The 22,208-nt window shown below is 41.8% G+C and overlaps 1 protein-coding gene across 2 annotated transcripts; it reads left to right on the forward strand.

Moving 5' to 3' along the window:
- Positions 1-6,599: 6,599 nt before the first annotated feature.
- Positions 6,600-20,257, forward strand: Ccdc90b (coiled-coil domain containing 90B). 2 transcript variants are annotated; one of them, XM_026784308.1, is made up of 9 exons: positions 6,600-6,715; positions 11,291-11,410; positions 12,187-12,306; positions 13,796-13,897; positions 15,480-15,521; positions 15,603-15,674; positions 16,363-16,416; positions 18,230-18,344; positions 19,762-19,817. In XM_026784308.1, the coding sequence occupies exons 3-9, from the start codon at positions 12,286-12,288 to the stop codon at positions 19,815-19,817; spliced, it is 462 nt and encodes a 153-aa protein (XP_026640109.1). In that variant the 5' UTR covers positions 6,600-6,715; positions 11,291-11,410; positions 12,187-12,285. The 2 variants fall into 2 exon arrangements, with proteins under 2 accessions (XP_026640109.1, XP_005357657.1); XM_005357600.3 differs by having other exon boundaries at positions 6,616-6,715; positions 12,203-12,306; positions 19,762-20,257.
- The last annotated feature ends 1,951 nt before the right edge of the window (positions 20,258-22,208 follow it).

Raw genomic sequence — 22,208 nt, forward strand, 5'->3', positions numbered from 1 at the left:
AATGGCTTGAGGCCGGCAGGCAGGTGCTTACTCTTGGTCATGGCCTACAGAGCTGCCGCACCATTCGGGAAGGCCGCTTCATCACAGCCTGCACCAGCCTGGTGTTCGCCTCCATCCGGAGAAAGAGAGGAGCTCTCTCTTCGGATATGGACTCAACTGTCAACCCAGAGACACTTCAGAATCTCCAGTTAGGCAAAACAAATGAAGGAGGGGCACTATATATCCCTTTATTATAAAGGAATCTCTTACAACCTCCCCTTGTGATGTAAGGCGTAGCCTCACTGTTCCTCTTCCTATGAAGAGAACTCTCCCTCTCATGTCCTTCAGAGTCATATTCTTCCACAGCCTCTCAAACTTGACACACACACTAAACTTCTGAGAGAACCAAACTCCTATGATTCTTTTGTGTCCTGATTTCATTAACATTTTTAAACTCCGCTGTTACTAAATTTTCTATTCTTACACCTGTTCGCATATTTTATCTGGAAGGCAACCTGCCACTGAGCATTGACCTGGAAAATGAGAACCCAAAACTAAAAAATAAACTAAGAATCTGGATAAAGCTAAATATAATTTCAATAACTGTTGAGAGGAATTTCATCATCACAGGGGGACTAGCTACCTTCTCAGTTCTTTCTAGCTTTAAGAATCTTTGGAAGGCCCTGAGCGGTGGTGCGCACCTTTAATCCAAGCACTTGGGAGGCTGAGCCAGGTAGACCTCTGTGAGTTCTAAGCCAGCCTAGTCTACCTATCAAGTTCTGCAACTGCTAAGGCTAAAAGAAGCAACCCTGTCAAAAGAAAGGAAAGGAAGGACGGAAGGGAAAGAAGGGAAGGAAGGAAAGGAAAGAAGGAAGAAGGGGGAGGAGAAAGAGAGAGAGAGAGAGAGAGAGAGAGAGAGAGAGAGAGAGAGAGAGAGAATAATGTTGCCTGTTTAAATGATAAAGTTACATCCTTGGCCCCTCATCACTCACCACCGAATGCCATTTGCCTGTCTCCCAGTGATGGAGACTGAGAGTACTGCTTGACGCCTACTTGAAACATCATCCTCGCCTAGTCTATAAAGCTACTTGTCCTGAGACCAGAATGGCATTTTCCTTCTAACCACCCCTGGGTTATTTTGAGGGACTACCAGTGTCCCCAAGTGCAGGGACTCCAGGCTCAGACACTAAATACCACAATTCCTCCAGGAACCATTGCTGTATAAGGAAGCTGGAGTTTTCTCATGTCTTTCCTCCAGGCTTCCCAGCAGCTCAGCTGCGGCACACACTGGGAAACACAGTTTATGCATCTATAGAGTGGGAGAAATCCTGGCTACTAGGCATTGCTGTCCTGGAGATAAGAATCATATTCCAAGAGTTCCCAGCTTCTATTCCGTTAAATCCCCATGTCAATATTTGTCCCAGTAGGGTAACCAGAGTCAGAGAGGTAACTATAATAGGTGGGGTAACTATAATTAGTGAGGTAACTGTGATTGGTGAGTCAGGTTTTAAAGTTTGCAAAATAAAGCTAAAACCGTACAAACTATGCGGCTAAGAAAAGGCTAGTTTGGGGCCAGTGAGACGACTCAGCAAGGAAAAGCACTTGCTGTGCAAACCTCTGACCTGAGTTTCATCCTGGATCCCATGGTGGAACGAGAGGACCACTCACAAAGTTGTCCTTTGACAGCATACGTCATGGTACATGAAGCACACGCACACATACGTACACCAAAATGAAAAATAAATTATCCAATAAAGGATTGGGTTTTTTTTTTCATTATCTAATACCCATATATCCCCAATAGCAACAGCAAAGAGAGCTGGATCTTTCCTCAAGAAGTTGGACAGAATTATCCTATAACCCCACGATTACACTCTTAAGTGGACGTGTACCCAAAAGACTGAAGAAAGATAAAGGAGAGTGTGCACATGCATATTCATATCAGGCCCTATACAACAGCCAAAATGAAAATCTAGCAGGCATTCATTAATAAATGAATGGGAAAGCATATAATAGAATATGCATGCAAAAGAATATTTGGCATGAAATACTGATACATGCTGAAGCACAGATCAACACTCGAAACATTTTTGCAAAATGAAAAAGGTATGCCAAAAATGTCACCTATCGGTGGTTCCACTCATATGGCATGAACAGAATAGATAAATTCCTAGGGACAGAATACAGATTGGCTTAGCCAGAGATTGGAAAAGGAGAAACTTACTTAATAGATAAGAGGTTTTAGTTGGCAGAAATATGTATCTTTGTTAAGGCACCTTCTGATTGGTTTAATAAAGAGCTGAGTAACCATTAGCTAGGCAGGAAGAGGTTAGGTGGAACTTCCAGGGACAGAGAAGACTCTGGGAAGAAAGACAGAGTGGTCAGACAGACAGAGAGGAAGCAGGATGGGTAGTGCGGAGAGATGATGTAACAAGTCATGTGACAGAAGGTAGATTTAAAAATATGGGTTAATTTGTTCTAAGAGCTAGTTAGGAACAAGACTAAGCTAAGGCCAAGCTTTCATAGTTAATAAGTCTCCCTGTCATTACTGTAAGCTGGCTGCCTGAAGAAAAGTATGCTATAGGGCTGGAACTTGATAGAAGCAGTGGTTGCAGAAACTAAATCCCACGAATCGTCTGAGGCAACCAAGCCGTACACTGAGGATGTTATCCTTCCTGAATTGGGGCTCAGTCTCTACAGAGGAAGAGTTTATCCTTGCCCAGAAAAGGAGAAATCACTAAGTCAGTGTGTACAGCAGGGAACCTAGCTGAAAAAAGTAAGCCCTGAATGCTAACAGAGAAGCCCAGGTATGAAGACTGACAGAAGACTTTCTCAGTGCCACGCCCCAAGCTCCCAAGGGCGCTTCCTTTATTGTTTGGTGGAGGGCAGGTTGTCGTAAGACAAGTTTCTTTGTAGTCCTGGCTGTCCTGGAACTTGACCTGTAGACCAGGCTGGCCTTGAACTCAAAGATTTGCCTGGCTTTGCCTCCCAAGTGCTGGGATTAAAGGTGTGTGTCACTGTCACCTGGCCCAGGGTGCGTCTTAATCACTGAGGGTCAGGCCCACGTTTCCTGACCTCATCTTCTAAACCTATGCTCAATTCACGGCTACAGCCTTTGTCCCTGCGTCTGAATGACTAAGGCTTTCTCACACGTACACCCCAATTTTCACATACACTATGGCCTTCTACACACACCATTGCCTACACTACCTTCTGCCAAGTTCGCCTCTACCTTTTACCTGTTCTTCCAAAGGAATCTCCTCAGAGCTTCATGCCCAGTAGTAGACACCTCTCCTATGTGCTTCCTTGGCAGCCACGCTTCCCTTCAGTCTGGCAGTTCTTAAACTCACAACCAACCTGAGGCCAGTGCTGTGCTCTGTGTATGTCTTTCCATAGGCTATCACAGTACTTAGCACCATAAGCCATGACCTTTTTGAAAGAATGAATAAATAATTTGTGAGAGACATCAGGAGATGATATACCACTGTAAAGTATACAATTCTTGGACATGTCTTTTTTTTGTTATTTTGTTTTAATTTTATTTCATTGTTATTTTATTCAGTTACAGTTATTTACTGTAACTGGCAGACTCGTAACTGAGAGTCATTGTTGACTTTCTGATACACTCAGAAAAAAAAAAGTCCTCTGATTTGCAAAGGTAAGGAGCGGATGCCACATTTAAGCCATGAAAGAAAGCAAGGTGACGTTATCATAGTTCCCCCAAGCTTTGATGACAGTGGGCTCATCTGTCTCCGGAATTACACAAAGGTCTGTAAAACAGGCTTCAGAAAGAACAAAGGACTGTCCTCTGTCCTGGCTCTCATACGCCCCCTAGTGTCATGAACGAACAAGTACGCTAAGGTAGAAAATTAAATCCAGAGCCAAAGCTACTTCATTGACCTCTTTTTAAATGCACTGGAATCGGCTAGGGTAGAGAAAAGGAGCGGCTGTGTGCAGGCACCGTGGTGCATTCTCTTTCATCTCCGTCACCCAAACTGCACTTCCTGTGCCTGGAGCTTCTGGTCACCCCGGCCAACTATGCCAGCCTTAGCTCTGGTCCTCAGACATCTGGGTCTTTGAGAGAGTGTGGGTATTTTACATGCTTAAAGACTTCGTATCCTCACTAGAGATGAAACCAGAAGCCCACCGAAGAAACCGGCAAGTCTCTTTGCCTTCTGCTAGGGATTTATCACTTTGAGGCTGAGCTTTTTTCCTCCCACTCGCCCAATTAGGTAATTTAGCACAAATTACTTGCAAACTGGAAAAGAAGTAACGGCAAACAGTGGCTGGCAAACAGTAATGCTTATCTAAATCTGGGGTGCATACGAATAGCAAATAATAAAAGTTGTCCTCCGTGATGAGAAACGGGGACTCACTACTCCAGCTCACTCGCCGGCCTTTGAGTAATGGACCAACTGGGTTACTTCCGAGTAGCTGCAGCGCTCATACCCAAGCTGCCCCACACCAGGGCATGAGAAAAGAGCCATTTGCCTGAACTGGAGAATGGCAAGTAGTTCCTTCCTGGAAAGGAACTTCAATGGACTTGAAATTAATCTGGCTTGGAAACATAAAAAATGTCTTTTAAGTCCACTGGATGAAACTCCAATTCTTTACTCATTTTTAGTCAGTTTGTACCTTGATTTGTCCTCATTCTACCCAAGATCCATGTATTCTTTTGCTCCCATATAAGGTTTCCTTACCAAGTTGTCACTATGTTTTGAACACTTACACGTTCACTTAACATCTATTTATCAAGGCTTGCTATGGGCCAGGCACTATGCCAAGTGCTAGGGAACAGAGCAATAACTGTGGCCGTCACCGCTGTGAAGGACATAGATAAGCTCCTGAAAAGGTTGGGTTCTTAACTAAAGCACCAAATGTGCACATGGTGTGTATGTGGCGATAGTTTGCGAGGTAGCAGTTCAGCTGGGATCTGAAGAACATGAAGACAGTGGTGTAATTCACCAGAGAACGTTCTCCAGGTTGAGAAAGCATCAAACGCAAAGGCCACGGGTAAGAGGCGAGATTAACAAAGCGTGCTTGCTCACTCCGGCCCTCTCCCCAGGACCCTGTGCCCTACAATCTCTACTTAATAAAAATCCTTAAAAAACAAGTCTAAATCCTACCTCATCTCTCTTTTCTAAGTCATTGTGTATATTCACTGTACAAGGGGTGAATTTAATAATAAATAGCATTCTTATTCAAGAGGATAATGTACTTTGTGTTTCTTCACTCCCCCAATAACTGTTCCTTTTCCTCTCCCCTGGCACTTCCCAAATAGCCCTCCCCTTCAATTTCGTGCCATACTTATACACACCCCCTAGATTGCATATGTAAGGAAAAGCATGGGCTTTTGTGTTTGTGGATCTGGCTCACTTTGTTTACTATGCTGCTATCTTATTTTCCCCAGAGATGTCATGAGTTTGATTTTCTTGGTGGCTGAATAAAACAAATTGTGCATATGATACATTCTTGTTGTTGATGGACTCCTGGGCTTCTTCCACAGCTTGGCTATTGCAGATACTGCCAATATCTCGCTCTGGGCGGGGCGAGAGAAGCTGTTGTTCAAAGCTCACGATGCTCATATATTACTGTTTTCTATGGAAGTCTATTTTCTCCATTCTCCTGCTCTAGTCTCTCCATTACACACTCTGAAGGAGCGGAAACCTTTGTAACCCCCACACAGCCTAGCAAAAACTTCCTGTACAGTAAGAATTTGGAACTGATTTAATTTTATGTTCTTCGCAATATTGATCCTTAACCTAGCTGGCATTCGCATATTTCTGAGAATGAAATTGAAAAATTAAAATTTAAAGTCTACTTTGAGTCCCTCGAGTATTAGGGGTGTGCTACTGTGCAGCAGACGGCAGATGTGCCTCCTACCTCTGTTCCCTATAACCGCCGACAGAACCGTTTGTTTTCTATGTGGGGTCTACTGAAGCGCTTGCTGATGGAAAACAAGTTTTGTTTTTAATGAACTTCAGTGCTTGGAATGGTGACCGGTAGGTAGCTGATTCTCACAAAGTTGAAATCTAAGGAAGCCGCTGATAACGTTATTTTCAAGATTTTTACCAAATGGAGCCATTACTATGGTAATTGAAGTGGCAGAGGCGTAAATCGTGAACCTACCGACCCAGTAAGAGGAGAATTTTCGTTTCCCTTGAAGACAGGGCCTAAAACAGTTGGTCCTCCAAGGCACCAGAGGGCCAAGTAGAAAGACGGGAAACTGCAAAACGGCGTTGCGGGATGGACTTGCACAAGGCTCCTGGAGGAGGTTACAGCGCGGTCCCGCCCTCCAAGGCTGAGGAGCGAGGACTGCAAATCCCAGGATGCTCTGCGGCTACACAGTCTCCGGAGAGCTTGCTGTGGGATTGGAGCTCAACGCCGGCAAATGGGTGCCCGGAGAGGGCTGGGGAGGGGGCGACAGGCTAAAGGGGTAAGCTCGGAGTCGTTCGTGAAGTGTGACTGTGACGAAGCTCAGACTCACGTTGGAGACCCCGCAAACAGATGTTTTTATTAAGAGAACGGAAACTATATTTCCCAGCATTCTTATGGTGAGAGAACTACATTGTCAGAAAGCCTCTGCGGGATTCATCTGTATTCCGTTTCCGCTTACTGACGCGGATCTCCGGGAATATGAGGAGCCGCTGGCTTTGGCGGCTCCTACGCCCTGACGGCAGTCGAGGCGGCTGGACTTCAACGCCCCGCGGGCGTCTGTCGCCCGCCCTGCGGAGAGGTGAGAGAAGGAAACGCTCAGGGAAACGATTCGGGCGTGGCGGGGTGGGCGTACTCGAGAGGACACGCCCCCTGCCGGGCCCCGCCCACAGTGTTTATCCGTTTTACTTCTTTAAGATTTTCTGTAACTCTCGTGTTATTTCCAGATAATCTTTATTCCCACAAAGGATCAAATGTCTCTCTTCCCCGGTGGATACATTTTGAAATCACATCACAAAAAACACAACCTCAAAAGTCCAGAGCAGAAGTACACAGGGCTAAAATGGAATCATCTGAGCCCAGCTGTTGTTTTTAACAAAATCCCCATCGGTCGATTTTACCAGTAAAGACTCAGGAGCCAGCCGGGCGGTGGTGGCGCACGCCTTTAATCCCAGCACTCGGGAGGCAGAGGCAGGCGGATCTCTGTGAGTTCGAGACCAGCCTGGTCTACAGAGCTAGTTCCAGGACAGGCTCCAAAAACCACAGAGAAACCCTGTCTCGAAAAACCAAAAAAAAAAAAAGACTCAGGAGCCAATGCTGGGGTGAAAGCCTGCTAGTTCAGAGAGGCAGAGATGGCCTTCCTCCTCCTCTGATGTCCCAGAAGCCTCTCTCCTACCTCCTCAAACAAAACCTCCTCAAACTCCATTGTCCCTCCCTTCTACTTCCTGTGCATCTCTCTATCCATCATCCTAACTCACTCGTATTCTCTTTTCTTTTCCTTTTTTTTTTTTTTTTTTTTCGAGACAGGGTTTCTCTGTGGCTTTGGAGCCTGTCCTGGAACTAGCTCTGTAGACCAGGCTGGTCTCGAACTCACAGAGATCCGCCTGCCTCTGCCTCCCGAGTGCTGGGATTAAAGGCGTGCGCCACCATCGCCCGGCTCTTTTCTTTTCCTTAATAAGCCTCTGTTCACTTCCTGTCTGCGGGTTGCTTGCTCCACCTCTTGACCTATGACTGACTACCTTAAATCCTGTTTATAAGAAAGCTCTTGAATTAAAGGTGTGTGCTAGGGCTGAGCCACACCACAACTGGAGACAGGTTTTCCCAGTACATATCGCAATCTCGAGGTTCACAGTGTGATCAAGTACCCTGCAGCCCAGCAATCTGAGGCAACGTGAACAAGTCTCTGACCCACATTGCACATAAAATGCAAACACAGCCCCTTTCATCCAGCACATAGCTTTAAGGCACCTAGAATTGTCGGGCACTGGGAACTCAACAGAGACCAAGAACAGATGTGTCCCCTGCTCTCAAGGTTTACTTCCGTGGTTAGCTTACTTTCTGTAAAAGAGGCAAATAGTAAGTACTTTAGGCTATGTGGCTAATATGGTTGAATACCACTTCTCTGTTGTTGAAAGCAGTCATAGATAATAGTTCCAATAAAGTTTTATTTATGGAGACAACTTTGAAGACTGGGTGTTGGTAGCCTGATAGCAGCAGCTCACTAATGCCTGATTGAATGGGGGAACTTACAAATCAGTAGTTTCATAATATGAAAATTGTGAATGGCGTTATGAGAGAATGTTACAAGGTACTTTTAAACCCACTAGGAGAGACCTGACCTCGGGAATCCTTGCACAGGTCCCACCAGAACAGACATTTGTGCACGGCTCTGAAGAGTAAATAGGAATAGGCAAACGAGAGCTTTCGGAACACAGACTGAGCAAAGGCCCCATGAAGGGAAAGCAAGCAGATGGCATGCTTGTAGAGTTAAAGTCTAGGAGCCAGCGTGTATAAGAGGACGTGAGATTAGCTGTGCCCTGCAGAGAGTTGTTGGCAATGTTAAGGTATTTGGTCTCTATCCTAAAAGCTAATGTTTGTATGAGCATTCATTCTTTGTTGACTGAAATTAGGAACTGTACCAGTTTGACTACCCATGAGACCTAAAACCTAAGATATCATACTAGACTCTGAGCATCACTTTCTTCCATCAATAAAATGAGAATTTTAAGAATTTGGTAGTAAGCATGAAAACATTAAAGTGTGATGTGAGTATTCCTAATTCTTTCTAAACTAGAATGAACTTCTAATGAGGAAGCGGTAATTAAGGGTAACAAGCATTACTCCTAACGTAGCTGTATAAGGCAGCTACTGAAATCTACAGGTCTGATTTTTATTTTTCTCTCCTTTGGGTGTGACACACAAAAGCAAATTTTTTACCCCTTTCCTAGATGGCACTCAGCCAAAAGAAGGCTGACTGTGCTAGTCTATTTTTAAAGCATAGGTCCACCTTTTCCAGCTGCTGCTTTTATTGGTTAAACAGAATTCAGATGTGAAGCTTTCATTTTTCTTAATAACGCCTATTTCCTGCCTTCCAGTCGATAAAATCAGTGAAGACGGCAGGAACGCCTGGCTTCAGTGTGTATTGCCCTGTGTGGCACAGACCTAGTGCTTAGTCTACATTTGTTGACTATAAAGATATTTAAGAAGAAATCACACATGCCCTATAAATCACTAGCATAAAGTAATGCCTGAAATTGAGGCTGTCATTTAAGTACCTAGATATATAAGTACCTTGGGATAAATGAGGCAGACCACACAAGGTGATGGAATGTGAGCTTTGTAGTCAAAAGAACCCAAATTGAAGTCCTATTACCTGCCATGGGGTCTTTAACCTAAGCAAATTCCTTTGCCTTTCCTAAGCGAGGTATGGTTTGGTCTAGTTTGATCTGGTTCCATTATGTAGCCCAGGATAGCTACATAACGGTCCTTCTGCTTCAGTCTCTGTGCTAGAATCACCATATCCAGCGTGAGGTACCATATCCAACTCTAATAAGTGTTTTGTTTTGTTTTTAATTTAAAGAAGTGAATAATACTACCTTGCCTTGGCAGCATATAAGTTATCTGCTATAATACCTTGCATTTGACTATTACACTGACAGTTATTATCTTAATGTATCATAATAGTTTTATATGTGCAGAATTCATCTTCAGAGGAAATATTTTATAATAAAATTAATCAGTAACAGAGAAAAGGACTAATCTGTGTCTGAGTGAAGTTTTGGGAATTAAATGGAGCAGGACCAAAAGACTTCAGAACTGACCAGTAAATGCTCCAGGACTTAAAATCAGATTCATTGATGATGACTCACCTATGTATCAAAGTGCTGTATGACAGAACTTTTCCTGGGTAGACACAACACACACATCTACTCATCCCAGTTAAAGAGCTCATGACAGACCAAAGTACAGATAATACCGAAGTCCAACTTGGTGACCCATGAGTTTTATTGTGGTTACTTACAGGACGGGTGAGGGCTTGCTTATAGGAGCAGAAATGACGCAGAGACAACTGTATCAGCAGCTGTCCCACCCCCACCCCAGCCTGGGTGACAGTGGACAAAGCTGGGGACTTAGAGCACACTGCACAGCCTGCAGGCAGCCCAACAGGTTGGAGAGTGTCCTTTCCCAGTGCCTCGGTTGGTCTAAACCTCCTCCAGGCAGCTCAGCTGTTCTGGTCTGAATCATCCTTGGGGCTTTTCTCCTCTTTCAGTTTTGTTTGTCCGAGCCTTCTTGGCAATTTGACTTCTCCTAGAATCGTCTACACAACTTCCTGTCATTCCAGGGGACTCTCAGGTTATATCATTTACCCTGGCAGGAAGGGGGGGGGGGCCTAGTGAATCTGGTCAGTTTCAGGGACTTCCTGAAGGTATTTTGAGTTATTTTACCTTCCTGTTTAAGAAGCTTCTCTACAAGACGGAATGTTCCAGACTCAGAGGAAACTGCTGCACAAGTGTCCTTAGGGGTCCTAAAGACTGAGTAACAAAAAGTACAGCCCACAGCAGCACAGGGCTCATAGAATAGGTCAGAAAGAACAGCCAACATGCTAACTGTATCTGAGCTGAACACGTAGGAAATAGGTGATATGGGTCCATAAGAGAACAGAGGTTACGTTAGATAAGTTACATAGAAAAGTTTCACAGCACTAAGAAACTTGCAGGCACCACAGAAAGTGGGGATACTTTTGGTAATTAGAATATGTCGTTAGGATCTAGACCAACTCTGAAAACACTTCTGACTGATGAACATGTTACATGTTTGCTATGCACAGAATACATCAGAGACTTTTCAGATGAAAAGGGTTCAGAAGTGTTGGCTGAGTTTTCTGTCCTGCCTGTTCCTGCAGTCGTTAAGTCCCAAAGAAATCACACAGAGGTCTACATTAACTATAAACTGATTGGCCCATTAGCTCAGGCTTCTTATTAACTCTTATAACTTATATTAGCCCATTATTCTTGTCTGTGTTAGCCATGTGACTTGGTACCTTTTTCACTGAGGCAGTTACATCTTGCTTGCTCTGTGGCTGGGTCAGGACTGCACACTAGGACTTCTTTCTTCCCAGAATTCTCCTGTTCTCATTGGCCTGCCTCTACTTCCTGTCTGGTTGTCCTGCCTATACTTCCTGCCTGGCTACTGGCCAATCAGCGTTTATTTAAAATAAAATTGACAGCATACAGACCATTGTCCTATACCACAGAAGAGCCAGTTAATCTGGGTGAGATTACAGGACTGTATTTATGTAGGTGAAGAGAGCTCTTTAGAAGCCTAAGTGTGATATCACTATACATTATTACAGGATGACACTGTCTCCTCTTTTCAGGTTTCTTGACAACCATAACTAAGGCAAGTTATGACAGGAGGCCAGTGGACATAACTCCTCTAGAACAACGAAAATTAACTTTTGATACCCACGCGCTGGTGCAGGACTTGGAAACTCACGGTGAGAAATGAGTACCCGAAAAAGGAAAGTAGCACTCATATAATAAATTCCCAAGTCAAGACAGTGGCACTGTTACCAACAGTGAAGGGGGATTTTTGAAAGAAAGGTGGCCACTATACACACAGTATTTTATAGTCACTTAGAATCACAATGTTGGGAAAAGGCATACTGTGACGAGAGGCACTATATGATATTATATGCACAAAATAAGTTCACTGAAGTAAAAAAACAACAAAAAACTTTTAAAAGGCTAATGCTAAAGTCTGGATGGAAGTATAAATGTTGAAGAATAAAAAATTGAAGAATTTAATATTTCCAGATATGGTAATATATTACAAGTGAACAACTGATTAATACTGCAGAATGGTATTTGAAACCATTAAATCTGCTTACTGAAATTCTAGATAAGCCTAAATGGTAACGAGTTCTTAGGAATCAACAAAAGAAAGATTAGTAATTTCATAGAAAACTAGGCAAAGGCCATGTAAAACAGTACACCAAAAATTAACTAAAAAATGTACATGAAAGTGTTAGCCGCACCATCCACAAAGTACAAATGAAAGTCATACCACGTATTGCCAGTTATATAATCTATCAAAAGAGACTAGGCATGCTGGGTTTTGCTGTCGATCTAGCTCTGTTGGGAGCTAGAGCACTATTAGATAAGATAGCATCGTCTGTCATATTTCCACTGTAACTGCTTTAAGTATAACAGTTGGGGTGCTGAAAGGGTGTTAGCTATCTCTTCTGCTAGTCATGCCGTGTTTAAATTGTAGGTTTCCTTGTGTACAGGGTTTGACAAGACACAGGCGCAGACGATTGTGTCGGTCCTAAGTACGCTATCGAATGTCAGCCTGGACACCATCTATAAGGAGATGGTGACTAAAGCCCAGCAGGTAATACGTTCTTTGTCTTATCGCTCCTGTCATTTCCAGGGAAGGAGGAAAGGAAGAATTGGAAAGGCCTTTCACAGTCTGTCTAGAAACAGGACTGGAGTGTCCCTCGCAAGAGTACGGTGTACCAAATGTGGAATCTGGCCATCTTCCCTTGAGCGAGATAAATGTAGTGTTTCAGTCAGGAGATGGTGGAACACCTTTTCCTTTGGAAAACCCTCCAAAATAGAAGAGCTAACCTTTTTACGTGACACATTTACTGTTTTTATGTATGCATGGTTAATCTTCACAAACTTCAAAAGCTAGAAGGGACTAACGTTGCTAGAAAAGACTTTATAAATTACCTGGCTAAAATGTTTAAATCTGAGTGGATATGAAGTTGAAATTTTTGTTTGTTTGTTTTTCCAGACAGGGTTTCTCTGTGTAGTTTTGGAGCCTATCTGGAACTAGCTTGTAGGGGCTGAATTATACAGCCCATATTTTTATATTGTGTGGCAGTCAGAATTGTGGGCAACCTACAAGGCACAATTTGCACCTGTCACACAGAAGGTGGTCACCTAGCTTTTTGATAGTAAAACAACCTGACACCATTTTAAGCAATTGGTCAGGATATGTTAATGTTTTGGGTTTTTTTTAAATTGTAATTTGAAAATGTTAAATTTAATTTTACCCATTTGTACAGGGTTTATTACAGAAACTAATAAAGTATTCTCTAAGTATTTTTTAAAGTTACGTAGAGCAGGACCTTTTCTCCAAAAATCACATTTAAAGTTCTTTATAAAGCAAATGCATATGATTCTTTCCTGTAGGAGTTACCTTTTCTTTCATATTTTCTCTGTAGTGTCAAATATAGGAGAGTCCAGGAAATTTAAACAAAACTAAATATGCTGTCCTGATAAAGGGAAATATATAGCTTATTTTCTTTAAAACCATACCTCTGACTCCTATTTGATATCTTAGTATTTTCATGTGGTAGAAAAGTCTCTCAAAATCAAAACAACAAATATTAAAAAAACAGAACCAAGGGGCTGGAGAGATGGCTCAGCAGTTAAGAGCACTGGCTGTTCTTCCAGAGGACCTGAGTTCAATTCCCAGCTCCCACATAGTGGCTCACAACCATCTGTGATGGGATCTGATTTCCGCCTCTGGCCTGCATGGAGACGGAGCACTCATATACATAAAACACATAAGTTAACCTAAAACACCCGTGAAACACCATTTGTTGAGGAATGTAAGCACTTTTCTTAGAATTCTCTTCATGAAAAGACGTAGGTACTGCTCTTCACTGCGAGAAAGTGAGAGTTTTTTCCTTGAATTTCCTCGTTTTTCCTTTGCTACTTCAGACAGGTGGGTTCCATGTGTAGTAATTACATGTTTGCATGTTGGCATACTCTTTTACAGTTCCATAAGGCAATTCAAAAATAGAAGGATGCCGCCATTCCATACATGACATTACATTACATTCCATACATTGTTTTCATTTATGTTCTAGGAAATAACAGTCCAGCAGCTAATGGCTCACTTGGATTCCATCAGGAAAGACATGGTCATCCTAGAGAAGAGTGAATTCGCAAATCTGAGAGCAGAGAATGAGGTGATAGAACTTTTAACTTACTACTAGTGATAAAAAAGTAACTGATCTCACAATTATGCTACTTTATTAAATAGAAAGACCCCAAAATATTATGTACTACAAGTTTTTAGATTAAAATTTCACTGTTTAAAGCTGGCCATGGTGAAATGCACACCTTTAATTCCAGCACTTAGGAGGCAGAGGCAGGGGGATCTTTGTGTGGTTTAGACCAGCCTGGTCTATATAGCACATTCTAGGCCAGCTAGGGCTACAAAGTGAGATCCTGTCACAGAAACCAAAAACAAAATTCACTGTTTAACCTTAGCTAATCTTTATCTGTAAACCATTTTTTGCATACATATTGTAAGTTGTTTTTATAAAAGGAGAAAAATTTGAGCGCCAATATAAATTTTCCAGTATAGCTTATCATATATTGTTCTTTAAACTGAAAGTACTGTGATGTTCTCCATTTTATTTAATGCTGTTGTTTGACAGCATGAGAAAAATGTATTTTAAATATTTGTTATTTTTAAATTCTGTTTATATGTATGTGTATGGGTGCAGGCGCCAGAAGAGGCATCAGATCCTGTGGAGTTGGAGTGACAGGCAGTTGTGAGCAACTGGACTTGATTGCTAGAAACCAAGCTACCACTAGCCATCTCTGTAGACCCCCAAATGTATCTTTGTGGTTAAGTCAGAAATTGAGTTCTTTACTAGCCAAAGTTTAAAATCAATTTGGAGAGGGTTGGGAGGGAAGAGGAGGGGAACCGTAGAGAGATATGATACCTACAGAGGTCAGAAGAGGGTATCAGAGTTACAGGCAGCTGGCCCCTATCAGACGTTGGTGTTGGGAACTTTAAACTCAGTCCTCTGAACTAGGAGCGCGCAGTCTTAACCACTGAGCCACGTCTCCAGCCCTAGCTTAAATATTTTAGAATTGAAGACAACATGGGGTTGGAGAGATGGCTGAGAGGTTAAGGGCACTGGCTGTTCTTCCAGAGGACCCAGGTTCAATTCCCAGTAGCCACACGGCAGCGTGTGTGTGTGTGTGTGTGTGTGTGTGTGTGTGTGTGTGTGTGTGTGTACGCGCGCGCGCGCAAAACACCACATAAAATAAATCTTTTTTTTAAAAAAGCAAATCATTTTAAAGGTAGAATCTAATACCAGGACTAAATGTTTTCTACCTGATGTTTATTTAATGACTACAGTCATCTGTTAGTGCTTTGCTTTTTAAATCATAATCCTGTATTAAAAATCCATAGAGGTACAAATTCTGCTAATCTAAGTTTTCAAACTTTTTTTCATGTTTATTGCTGCTTTATTTATAATAGCTAGAAATTAAAAACAGCCTAGATGTTCATCAATAGACAAATAGACAGAAATGGGGTAAATTTATACAAAGGAATATTCTTAGCATTTAAAAAAAAGGAAGTCATAAAATTTATAGGCAAATGGGTGGAGCCAGAGAAAATAATCCCGAGTGATTATTTTCAGACTCCAAAATACAAATGTAATATGTATTCCTTTATATTAGTTTTCAAACTTTTAAAGTAACACTCGGGACTTTTGTATTGATGCTAATTGTCACCTCTTTTACACCTAGAAAATGAAAATTGAATTAGATCAAGTTAAGCAGCAGCTGACCGTAAGTGAAATTTATTTCACTGGTTTTATAACAAATACCCACTACAAGATAATTGTTAAAAATACTGATTTTTCTTTAAAGCATGAAACCAGTCGGATCAGAGCAGACAATAAGCTGGACATCAACCTGGAAAGGAGCAGAGTAACAGACATGGTAATGTGCTTTTTAAAAAATCAATTACATTTTATTCATTTTGTGTATGTGATTTGTGTGGGCACACTGGTGAAGGTCAGAAGACTGACTTATGGGAGTTAGGTTTCTCCTTCTACCATGTGGATCCTAGGGATAGAACTCAGGTTGTCAGGCTTGGTGGCAGGTGTCTTTAGCTACTGAGCCACCACCTCACCAGCCCAGTAATGTGCTTTTGTTTTGTTTTGCTTTTTAATATTTTTTTAGTTATGCATAGATGTGAGGATGTTGTGTGTCCACATGTGGCTGTCTGCGTGAGTGCAGATACCCTAGGAGGCCACAAGTGTCAGGTCCCCTGGAGCTGCTGTTATAACGGCTGTGAACTGCACCATGTGGGTGCCAGAGATCAAACTGAAATCCCCAGGAAAAGCAGCAAGCACTCTTGATGACTGAGCCATCCTCCCAGCACCTCCAACAATGTGCTTTTAAATGAACTTTTTATTGATTTCCCTTTTAAATTATGTATAACCTTTTCCTGTTGTCATGGTGACGCATGGAAGGTGAGGGATGACATCACAGAGTCAGTCTGTCATTCGCCCGCCTGTGGGCTCCCGGGACCCTCGGGTTGCAGGCCCGTGTGTCAAGTATCTCTCCCCACTGCGACATCTTGCTGCCCCTCTTTCTTTTAACCTTCTGCCTCTATATCCTTTAGTTCACAGATCAAGAAAAGCAACTTATGGAAGCAACCAATGAATTTACCAAAAAGGTAAGGTTAATATGCAGAAGTTCCCCTCCCCCTGTGTCATGTCCCTTGTTTGTGTGACACTTTGGTGTGCATCAGTTTGTAAGCTTGGACTTCACATACCGAGCCTGTAGGATCTGGTTTCATCGCAGCTCTTTCAGCCCGCCAGCCTCTGGGGAAGCTGCCCTCTGAAGCAGGGCTACATGAGCTGCTCCCTTGGAGTAAGAATGAAAGCCTCCCAGGGCTACAGCGGCCACTCAGCATGCTACACTCGCAGAGACTAGAGTTTGGTTCCCAGCACTCACAACCACCTGTACTTCCTGTTCCAGGGGATCACATATCCACACAGACACAATCTAAAAAATCTGAAAAACTGAAGTAAGGATTGGGCATGGTAGCACTGCTTTTAATCTCAACACTTGGGAGACAGAGGTGGATCTCTGTGAGTTCAAGGCTAGCCTGATCTCTACATAGTCAAGTCAAGGTCAACCAGAGCTACACAGTGCAACTCTGTTCTGAAAATAATGCCCCCTCCCAAAGAATTAACTTTTTCATGACATACTTTTCAAATTTTAACTTTTTATATAGACAATAGCTACTTTTATAAAAAGAAATTCACTATTGTTTAAGTAAATGTCTAGATTTAAATAATTATCTTTAAAAATTTTAAATCATAGTAAATATTTACTATTTATTATATACTAGCTGCCATTATACATATACTTGTGTCTGCTACGCATTTAATCTTCAGGCCAGCCTCTATAATGAGTATTATTTCTACTTTACAGTTTGGAAAACGATACACGAAAAGGTTAAAATCACACAGCCAGTCGTTGATAGAGTTGAGAAAAGAACATGGTGGTGGAGTTAAGAGCACAGGCTTCTCTTCCAGAACCCAAGTTCAATTCCAAGTATCCACATGGCAGCTTACAACTGTCTGTAACTCCAGTTCCAGGGGACCTGACACCTTGTACAGACATATACAGGCAAAACACTAATGCACATGAAATACAAATAATTTTTTTTAAAAAAAAAGAACTCAGATTCTAATCCAGGTGTGGTATGTAATCCCAGAACTCAGGACTGCCATGAGTTTGAAGCCAGGCTAGATTACTATGCAATATCCTGTCTCAAATAAAGAATCCAGACTCTGAACCCTATACTTAGAGGTCTGTTTACATTCTCATTAATCCTGAATATATTAATTAAACAATAAGTAAACTGTAGCCTTCTGATTTAGCCTCATCCTTTCCTTTAAAAGTTCTCTTGCTCGGAACTTGGGAGAAGGAAAGATCACCTGTGCTCTTTCAAGAATCCGTTTTCTTGCACTTCTTAGCCAGAGAAAGTAGATAATTAAGAAAATGAGCAAAATCTCTCAGCTAATTTCTGAGCGCTGTTCCCTGTACTGCAGAGTTACCCACCAGGTGTATGCCAGTTCCTTGTATATTCATTTCCGTTCGTATTATAAACTTGGATGATTTTTTGGCAAGATGTATTTAAAATATGTCCTTATGTTTAAAGTATTAATAATATTCCAAGGACTTTACCTATAAAACAATAGGTGTGACTAAAATGTTTACTTCTTAGTTTATCATATATATTTAAGTCTCAAATATCTTAGGAGATTTTTAGTAGGCTATGCCCAGGATTGAATAATTCGAGGAAATTACCTTCAGATACGAAATTAGAGGAATTTTTTGTTACTTGGCAGTTTTCATTTACTATTAAGACTTTATTAGATGCACAGTTAGCACACAATTGAAGGTTTTAATATAAATGTTTTGTTCATATTACATAGGGACAAAAATAAAATTCTGTTTATTCTGATTTGCTATAGGATACCCAAACCAAAAGTATTATTTCAGAGACCAGTAATAAAATTGACACTGAAATTGCTTCCTTAAAAACACTGATGGAATCGAACAAACTTGAGACCATTCGTTATCTTGCAGGTAAGTCTGTCAGAAAGGAACTGCTGCTGACAGTTTTTGGATCTGTTGGTTCCTATGTGTCTGGATAACCATTCCAGGAGAGAGAAAAAGGAGCCAAAATACTCTTTACTGATTGATACCCTGCTTTGCTTGAAGAAGGTTTCAGTTTCAAGATTGAAGTTTATCAGGCAACTGGGCAATTCAGTTAGAGAAAAGGGTGTCTGGCTACTGAGAAAATAAACCCAAGAACAAAGTGGTAAAATTAATTGGGTAAGTTCCACAGTGGAAAAAAAAAATCATTTTATAGTTTGAATGGCATTAGAAAGATCACTGAAGTAGATGCAGGCTGTTAAAAAAACACAGCAGAGAGGAGTGGAGGGTCCGGAAACATGTTACCCCAAACCGACTGAGCACACAGATACTGTCCCATTTACTGAAGGTTCACAAACACTGTAGGATTTGGCTGTCAATTTGCCCAAAACTTCTTGGCTTAGCCTCCCAAGTATCTGGAAGTATGGGGCACAAGTCTGTGCCCAGAAACCTCAACCTCGACTGAGAAAATACCTCCATAAGGTCAGCCAAGCCTGTGGGGATTTTTTTTTTTTTTGGTGGTCAAGATCCATTTCAGAAAGACTTTATTATAACTGCATTCTATAATGACAAATATTAATTGTTGTGTGGTAGGCATGGGACTCCCTGGCATGATGGCAGTGTGAGGACTGGTCCAGGACATTCACCTTCCCTATGTAAATTTAAACTACATGCCAGTCCTTGAAGGGAAGTCTTGGGCAGGCTAGCTGCAGTGTGGGTGAATTCCTTAAGATACGGTGTGTGGAATAGCCCCATCGTGCACACTTCTGGAGTTGGAACCTTAAGAGAAACCCTGAATATGTAATCAGACTCATGAAGATGAGCTAAGCTAAGAATTGGCCTATAAATCTGTTCGCATATTTTGATGTTTGATGTGAGAGAGCTCAGCCCACTGTGGGTGGTACCCCTGACCTCTGGGCAGGCTGAAGGAAGGCTGAGTATGCCAGTGAGCAAGCTGGTTCTGCTTCAGTTCCTGCTCCATGTCCTGACCTCCCTCATTGATGGAGTGTGACCTCAGAGTGTAAGATAACATAGACCCGTTCCTCCCCAGACTGCTTAGCTACAGTGTTTATCACAGCAGTAGAAACCCTAAGACACAATGCTAGCAACTTTGAAGTACTGCTCATATAACTATATTTTTAAATTATTTTTATTTTTACTCTCTGCAATACAGGAGGCTATTGATATAAATCTTGCTTTACAAATGCCTTTTATACTTAGTTTAGTTACCTAGGGAATAAAGAACATGGGCTATAAATCTGATTTTGTTTCTGTTTATTTAATTATTATTTTATGACCTGAAATTAATTAAACTATAACTTGTAACATAGCTTCTTTTCTTCCACAGCCTCGGTGTTCACTTGCTTGGCAATAGCATTGGGGTTTTATAGATTCTGGAAGTAAAATTGACACCCCTGCTGTTGCTGCCCATCACGCCTTAGAGTGTGCTACTACAAATTCTTCAAAGTGCCTATGGACTAAATAGCAGTATTTTGGTGTTTTATTTTTGTGTTGTATGACGTTACTGTATTGAAGAGCTGTCTCCCAAAGCCCTGTTGGAGATAGAACATTTTGTCCTTTTGGTAACTGCAGCAGCAGAAACAGTTTTTACATTTGAGTTTTGCAGCTTTGCTAATGAAGTAGGATTTGTTATCAGAGTGCATACTTGAAAACAATTCTATATTCTACATACTTACTGGATTTTATGTCCCTGCTGATTATTGCAGTTAGTTTTTTTATATAAAATAAAAGACTACAGTGAAGTTGGTTGGATTTTCTAAGTAACTTCCTATGTAAGTGGAGTTTTTTTGTAGTGAATAATAAATTTTAAAGTGTGTACCCTATTACAAATGTGTTATATTTAATATGAAATATATAGAGATACTCTGATTTTTATGTATATGCCTTTTTTAACTTTTCACATATGTATAGCAGTTTGAGGGGTGGGTTTTAGTGTTTTGTTTTGTGTAGACAGATTTTTCTTTGGGCCTCCTTTCACAAAAAAATGATACAGACTTATTATTAATTATGAACGCTTGGCCTTAGCTTACACTTGTCCCTAACTAGTTCTTAGAACTTAAATTAAGCCCTATCTTTGAATGTACACTCTTTTACGTGGCTCGGTTAACCTTGACTCTACTGCCCACCCTGCTTCTTCTCCCATCTGGCTGGCACCCCTGCTGTTTTCCTCCCCGAGTCCTCTCTGACCCCAGAAGTCCCTCCTACCCTCTTCCTGTCCAGCTTATGGCCATTCAGCTCTGTATTAACCAATCAGAGTGACACCTCTTCACAGTGTAAAGGAATAGTCCGCAACAATTCTGTTTGTTTGTTGCTCCCAGGGACTAACCCTAAGCCTTAATGCAAACCGGCTGATCAGATGTTTGCCCGCCACCTCCATTCCCCGGCGCTTCCTCTCACCTCTCAGATTCACTACATGAAACAGACTTTCTCCATCACCCATTTAAATTCGGCAAACATCTCATAGATAGAGAGAGAGAAAGAAAGAGAGAGGTAACCATATATGTAGATATATGAGTATCCATCTCAAAGAGAGTTAGAGATTGGAACCCTAACTTCCTGAACCAAAAAAGAAAAAAGGAAATTCAAATTTTATTGTTTTCTTTTTGTTGTTATCCATCCAGTCTTCTACATTTTTCTTACTTTTCATTTTTGGGGGGTTTTTGTTGGTGTGTGTTTGTGTGTGTGTGTGTGTGCGCGCACACATGTGCTACTACATGTATATGCATGTATACAAGCGTGTTAATACATGTGTATGCCTTCGCCACGTCATCAATGAGTATCTTCCTTATTCATTCTCTTTCTTACTCTTCGTGAAACAGGATCTCCCCCTCCCTCCGCTTCCCTTCTTCCCCCCTTCCCTCTCTCCCTTTCCCCTCCTCCACTCTTTCTCCCCATCTCCCCCTCTTCCCCTCCCCTGTTCACGCCCCAAACTTGGGATTTTCCATTTCTGCTAAACTGTCAACCCATAGGAATCCATCTGTCCCTGCCCCCAGTGCTAGGATTACAGACAAACTGTACGCCCAGGTTTTACAAGGCTGCTGTGCATGCAAGCTCAGGTGCTCCAGTCTATATTTTTCTAACATCTTAGTTCTCTATCCAGATTGAAAATGCTAAGCATTTTGCAAGATTTCATAATGCCTTGGCAGAAGCTTTTAAAAAGGAAAACAAGTTTAATTCAAAATAATCCTGCCAGTTTTTAAGACACAAACTATACAGGAGATAAAAGGTATCTCGGTGTCTTTGAAAGAGGTCTCATTTAGTCCTGGCTGGCCTCAGATGGGCTACATAACCAAGAATGACCTTGAACCTCGCACGTCGTGGCCAGGGTGATGTGCTGGATAGTGGACCTAGAGTCCATGCGTGCTGGCAAGCATCTTCCAGCTGCTCTTCACCCCACCCCAGCCATGGCGCTGTTAACACTGGCTTACAGACTGGATTAGAATGAGCTGATCTCTGCGATGCTGATGACCCCATCGCTGGCTCACCATAGAAAGAAAGAGGGATCGAATGGATATGCTTAGGAGCTACATCAGAACCACAGCTGCTTTTTCACTAACAAAAAACAAAGTCTCTAAACTCAAGGGATTATGGGGGAAAGGAGAAAACAAGCCATGTGCTTTGTCCTGCTGAGGCCTCTTAGCTATATTCCCATAAAGCTTGCAGCACAGAGCGAAGATGGAATTCTGAACGAGAATATTTAAGGGCGCTTTTTTTTTTTTTTTTTTTTTTTTTTTTTTTTCTTTTTTTCTGTTTTCTGGAGGGTTTTTTCGTGGG

The sequence above is a fragment of the Microtus ochrogaster genome, chromosome 22, assembly GCF_000317375.1.
Source record: "Microtus ochrogaster isolate Prairie Vole_2 chromosome 22, MicOch1.0, whole genome shotgun sequence".
NCBI lineage: Eukaryota > Metazoa > Chordata > Mammalia > Rodentia > Cricetidae > Microtus > Microtus ochrogaster.

Excerpts from the sequence above, each read along its gene's own strand:
- Ccdc90b (XM_005357600.3), top strand. The coding sequence starts at position 6,616 with ATGAGGAGCCGCTGGCTTTGGCGGCTCCTACGCCCTGACGGCAGTCGA. Across the intron at positions 13,898-15,479 it reads ATCTGAGAGCAGAGAATGAG|AAAATGAAAATTGAATTAGA; the intron begins GTGATAGAACTT and ends TTTTACACCTAG. Across the intron at positions 16,417-18,229 it reads CCAATGAATTTACCAAAAAG|GATACCCAAACCAAAAGTAT; the intron begins GTAAGGTTAATA and ends GATTTGCTATAG.